General features: G+C 40.5%; 1 protein-coding gene across 2 annotated transcripts in view; it reads left to right on the top strand.

Moving 5' to 3' along the window:
• LOC111873348 overlaps positions 1–6,545 on the top strand; it is a 27,749-nt gene that overhangs the window by 4,931 nt on the left and 16,273 nt on the right. The window contains exon 3 of one of the 2 annotated variants that reach the window (XM_023867996.2): positions 3,983–4,233. The exons of the other annotated variant lie outside the window; for it this stretch is intronic. Coding sequence (XP_023723764.2) covers positions 4,097–4,233 — 137 coding nt within the window. The 5' untranslated portion in view covers positions 3,983–4,096. The remainder of the gene's footprint in view (positions 1–3,982; positions 4,234–6,545) is intronic. 2 annotated transcript variants of the gene reach the window in all.

Raw genomic sequence — 6,545 nt, forward strand, 5'->3', positions numbered from 1 at the left:
GATAAAATGGAGTCAACTGGAGCGATAATACATGAAGGAATGAGTTCTTTCCCCCCCCCCCATCGTCACAGGGGGTGACCACAGTGTTCTGCCTTAATTCGTGACGTTATTCTAAGAACTGGCTGCTATGTACTGTGCGAAATCAATGGATCTTGCAAGAATAAACTTGTGGATATCCCCCTTCTAAGAATTCTAATTGAGTGTGTTAGTGTGGCCAGCTCAGGGCAATATGATATTATAAACACAGCACATATCACGTCTGTGCTGTTTATAACTTCATAGGAAAGAAAACACGCCATTCATAACAGTTTGAATGAGGAAACCTCTTCCAAGAGCAACAGGATTTTGCTGCAAGACAGGCATATGTAACGATGACTTAACGCAGCTAAAGTCATGTTTCATTATATACTGTTCTTCTGACAACAGGCCAGCGAAAAATCTAACAATCTACAGCAAAACCATCAATTATTATGGGCGTTATAACATATGTGTGCAGCTGGACAATACATAGACGTCGAACCCCCGCAGAGGATTTAAATACCTTGACGAAACATACACGTCAAACCACGCTGAACGGTTAAGTTGGGGATCCCATGCAATGCCTGTTGATGAGGAGTAAGTGTGTGAATGGGGGCACACGGTAGCATAGTTGGTTGAGACACAAGCCAGAAGGTTACATGTTTGAATCCTGATGATGTCAGTTGATTTTTCATTTGACCTAATCCTTCCAGCTGCTGTATGGACTTTGGGTCATCTCAGCCTCTAACAGAAATGAGTACCAGGAATCTTCCTGGGGTTAAAGAGTTTCTGGCACATAAGGCTGACAGCCTTACTGCCAAATGTGAGCTGAATGCCTAAATGATGTTATAGCCTCAACGTCTCAGAACTCCATGGGCCTTCATAGCCTGTTACAAGGATAGCTTTTACCTTCACCTTTAAGTGTGTTTGTGAGTGGGTGTAAAGGCAGGTCATCATCAATGGCTGTATGCTCCTGATTGATAGGTAAAATGGTGCAGTAAACTCTTAATTACCTCTTTGCAGGCTATTTGTGGAAGCTTTTCCTTGGTTCAGACGTTATCGTTTCATGGAAGCCATGGTATGAGTTTATGATTTCATTTATTTTCATGAATTACACCAAAAAGAAATGTAATTTGGTCTTTTTTTTTATTTTGTGAAATATCTGGAATTGTATGTGCATCCTTCATTGCTGTATGTTTTCAGGTTTTGTGGGCTCTTTATATTGTCATCTGTACCTTCCACCATTATTACATGGTGTCGAGTTCCTAGCTGTGTATTTGTCATTGGAATGTACTCACTCTTGTTGTGAATGTGCCTGCTTGTTTAATAGGTTCAGAAACAGAAACTTCTTCAGAAGATAGAAGGCAAGCTGGCACCTTATGGGCTTCAAATTATGATTTTGCATGGATGTAAGTTAAAATTTGTATAGAGTTTGCATCTGTATTGCCATTGACAGTGATATTCTGAATAGATCATCACCTAGTTGGCAAAGATGTATTCAGACCACATCAGCTGAATACATTTTATGCTAATGTGTCATTGATCGATACAGTTTCAAGGCAAGATATTGCTAGTCCTTTGACAAATCCCAAAAAGTCTAAGGACTACATCTTGTCTTCTGATCACAACTGTAGTTTCAGAGCTACCTTCTATACCTGGAGATGGCATCTTCCATCTGTGATTTGTCATGGTGACAGAGGACCCACTGTGGTTTAAAGTTGCAGATGGCAAAACTTTGGGTGTACATTGTGTACAGCTGAATCTGTGTGGCAAGGCAAGTGCAAATGGCAGCCATCTCAGAGGAGATGGTACTGAGAGGATGTGGGCTAGAAACTCTGTGATGGCAGCCCCATTACTACCCAAACTCTGCGTACTGACCGTTATGTGGCCAGGGAACGTACTAATTACAGAGCTGATTCAGTTACACATTAGAAGGGCATTGAAGTTTGGCAGAACCTGTGACATTTTGTGAGGGAACAGGTCAAATGAAATAAGCCTCAAAGATGTAGAAGAGGAAGGGCTTAAAAAAGAAGAGTGTAGTGTTTTCAGCGAGTGGAGCACTAAGGTGAGCTGCTCAGTCTCACCATGTTTTTCGCCTCATTATTTCTGCAAGTAGACTTCTGTGGCTGGAATGAACAGTGTTTTCAGCGAGTGGAGCACTAAGGTGAGCTGCTCAGTCTCACCATGTTTTTTGCCTCATTTCTGCAAGTAGACTTCTGTGGCTGGAATGAACAGTGGGCTGGAAGTGCCAGAGATTTAACAGCAAATAAGAAAAATTACTTACACCTAACTTACTCACTACTTAGCTTTATGGTTCCCTGAGATCTTTGGCCTCCCTTGTGACAGATGTCCCTCTATCTTTAGATTTATTAACATGTGTGGTGGATGCCACTTATTGTGGTCACTTCGGGACACAGCTTCATTGGTGACAATAACAGCTAAAACAGGAATGCAGCTGTTCAGCGTTGTTTGCTGAAGCAGAACAGAACTGTGTTGACTCTCCACTATTTCATCAAGAAAGTCACCAGTAACAATGAGACTATCATAATGTTTCTGGAAATCCATGCACACCTTTAAAAATAAGTGAAGAAAATATTAAAATTAGGGATTAAAGAAGTTCCCATAAAGTTGATTGTCTTTTCTGAGATCCTTAATAAAATGTTCATATGCAAGTCAGAGCCCAAGAAAAATCCAGAATGTTACATAATTACTTCCACTTCNACACAGCTTAATGTCCCTCCCAGAGGACTTGTTCCCTGAATTCTTCCACCCTTAAAAATTCCAAGACCTCTGCCGGGTTTGAACCTGCGTACCTTGAGTCATGAGGTGGGAATGTTACCCCTAGACTAAGGAGGCCGCTAAGTAAGGGAAAAAAAGTGATATCAAAAGCCAAAGCGCCAATTACAATAAACAGTATTATCTGTCTTAGCATGTGGAAGTGATAACATTGCAACATTGTCCATAATTACAATAGGTGGCATCCACTGTATTGTTTTCTGAGGTGAGGTTTTTGTTCTCATGCCCAAACCAAAACCCAGAGGACCAGGGGGTGCCTTATATGTGGCCCCTAGTTTTTACCTGTCTAGCATAGGTTACCATATAAGGGGGTTATGCTTCCTCTAACATAGCTTTCCCGGTGATCAGGGCACACACAATATCAAGGTAGTAGCTCATTGGCAAGAGAAGCAAAATTGCCTAATTCAGTTTTGAGGATTACAGTCTTTTGGAATTTGATGCTGTGTGGTCTGTGGATTGTTGGCAGTTTTCCAGAGGGACCTCTGCCTCCCTTTTCAGAGTAGAGGAGTAAGCTGAGTAAGAGTAGTATGACTACAAAATGAGGGAGGGTTAGGACTAGGGCCCTGAGTGAACCAGTAGGATTAAGAACATTGTAAAGAATGTTTGGCAGGGCACGGGGTTGAATAACAGGGTCGTAGAAAGATGGATGCCCAGGGAGAATTTTTATTATGTGACTGTTGAATAGATAAGTGAATATATTCATGAACTTAAGAATTTTATGAAACAGGAATTTGGGGGTCCTAATGATGGTGAAAGTTTTTTGTACCTGTATTATGAACTGCAAGGTGCCACATCTCAGAAAACCATGAACTTAAATTCAGATCATGAAATTTATTTTTTTTTTTTTTTTTTTTTTTTTTTTTTTTTTTTTTNAGCAGATTGTCGTGCTTAAGATAGCAGGTGACTGACCCATTTGCAAATACCATATTCCTGATCATTGGCAAATAATTTTATTTAATGTTCTTACATTCTTGTAGAAAAGATGGAGGAATTTGTTGACAGAATTAGAAGAGAATGTTGGATGTTAGAGATGAATATTATTTGTATGGTGATTTTTTGATGCATTATCACTTCGTTTTCCAGGCATTTTACAAACCATTGCAGTTGGTTATGATTGCTTTGTCTCAAGCTGCAGTGTGCAGTGATTGCTATCATTATGTTTCAACAGGTGTTTGAGAAGGCGATACATGCATTTGAGAAGACGCTGAAAGATTCTGAGGGCAAATACCAGTACCAGTTCTTGCACAGTCTGGTCATACGTACGAATCTGACACGTGAACTGATGGTCTTGGTCTTTGTGCGTTGTTCACAAGACCTGGCTGCTGGCAGAATCAAGCTTTTGAACAAGGAGTTGAAAGAATTCTTCGAAAATGGAGAAGGAAAGAAGTGCAGGGTTGTCTCCGTCTACACCAGAGTGACGTACGTGAATGTTCACCTTAAGCACCACCAGTTGCCTGGATTTATCCAAACTGCACCAACAGTTAATGCTACCAACCTACTGTGATTGCTATTTATTGTTTTTTTCTTTCTTTACGTAATGATGCTGAGTAGCTCATACAGTGTCAAATGGGAGGTTGATAGCAAACATTGAATTGGGAAGAATGTGGAAGGACACTGTTATGACTTACTTTAAGATACTATTCCAGCATTTGTGTGGAGGTGCTGAGGAGAACCAAGAATATCTTGGATGGCCAGCACCAAGATGCAAATGCAAGACCTCCAGAATATGAGGCAGGAATGCCAATCATGCAACTGTGATCGTCAGTTTGTTTTTACCATCATCTCTGTGATTTGTTTGAGGAAAGGCAAGATTTGTTGTAAGATTGATTGTGGCTTATCAGCAGTGCTGGTGCAGTATCTTCAAATAAGCTGTGGCTGCTGCCTTCCACATCTGTTCATTGTCTCTCAGATCTCATTTGATGTTACATAATGTCAGCAATAGAAATGTGTGACCAGGGAGACTGAGCTGGTGGGTTATATGCCTTGCTTTTGGCTACATCCAGAGGACTTTTCTTTGTCTGATGTGCACTACTGTTTTGCCTGCCCCTCTGCTGGAGGGAACACCATTCTGTCTGTAACAGACTGCTGTTGTCTGTCTTGTGGGCTTGGGAGAGTCCATCGCTATATTCTGTTCCAGATTGTGAGGAATGTATATGAATGTGACTGACCAAACCTTACGTAACACAATGCTGGATGCATGTCCATCCATGGAACATCATTATAATATGTGTTGAATCAGCAATGCACATGTTCTGTGGTCAGTGGCAGTTTGCAGTATTCAGTGACATGCAGTTAAAATTTGTAATGGAAAAGGTTTCTTGTATATTTATCCATTTCTTGTAACCTAAAACTTGCTTTGAATTCAAGTTTACTGTAATATCTAATGAAACACTACTTTAAAGTATCATTGCAAGTTTTGTATAGTAAATGGAGACAGAATTCACATTGGAAACAGACACCACCAGTAGGTCTGTGGTTCTGAAACTTGTTGTGTATGTGTGGATGTTAATACCTTCACCCACACAGCCCACAAGGAGGGATTATGCAACATATGGTTTCAGTGATCCTGTCTGATCCCACCAGCATAATTCTCAACTCTCTGGATCATTGAAACATACAATGTTCCTGCCTCATTATGGCATTTATAAAATTTACACAAAGAAAAGTTGGTACAACATTTAGACAATTCCAGAAGAGAGAAGATCAAGAAGAATAAGACAAGGATGGAATGTTTGGATCAAAACTGACAGTTTGATGTTGAATCCATATAAGAATGTGGATTTGAATCAGATCAACTTGAGTGATGAATAAAGGGTTATAAGCAGAACAGTTTTACAGAAGAAAATAAAGATAAAAGATTTGAGTTTGTGTGATTCAACCTTTATTGGCCATGCACAACATTATTGCATCTGTGCATATACATGTACATGTACATGGTCAGTTTGGCCAAGCATGACGTTTTTTCATGAATAGTGTTGCCCAAGTAATTAATATATGGTTACCAGTCCTGTAGAAGTGGGAGATTTAAAATTCAGTATTACAGGATGGTAAACTGTTGCCCCAAATTATGGTCCCTCATCATGTTGTATTTTATTGTCCTGTTGCACTGATTCATATCCATGATGTGTATATATTAACCATCTTTTAGTGCACACAATTTCACTTGTCACTTCACACTACATGTTTCGGCATCATTCTGCCATCCTCAGGTGTATTAATCACATTACACCATTGCACTTCCTGCCTTCAAGTGTCCATTTATAAAATGATATAAAATGTGTGTTCGTCGTCGTTCAATAATAAAATTTATATATTAACACTTATATACGAGGGGGGACCCAAAGATAACGGGAACCGACCTGTTGCGTGCGCATGCTTTGTAGTTACGAGTTGTGCTGCTATGTGGTGTTAGCTGGGGGTCTCCTGCGACTGTTAGTGAGCTGGCGTCAGTCTGAGTTAAGTGGTTTGTCTGTGGTGCTCTGTTGTGTGCGTTCCTGTTTCAACCCTTTGGCGATTAGCGTGTTTTCTTTGACTTCACATCACGGAATCGCTTTCCTTTCAGACTTCTCTTCATCTGTGGAAACAAAAAAAAAGTCCGACGGAGCCAGGTCGGGTGAGTAAGGTGGATGAGGCACAATCACCATGTTGTTGCTTGTCAAAAACTGTCGGACCGTCAAAGCTGTGTGGGCTGGAGCATTGTCGTGGTGAAGCAACCAGTTCCCATTTCTCCA

Source organism: Cryptotermes secundus, unplaced genomic scaffold, assembly GCF_002891405.2.
Source record: "Cryptotermes secundus unplaced genomic scaffold, Csec_1.0 scaffold2167, whole genome shotgun sequence".
Taxonomy (NCBI): Eukaryota; Metazoa; Arthropoda; class Insecta; order Blattodea; family Kalotermitidae; genus Cryptotermes; species Cryptotermes secundus.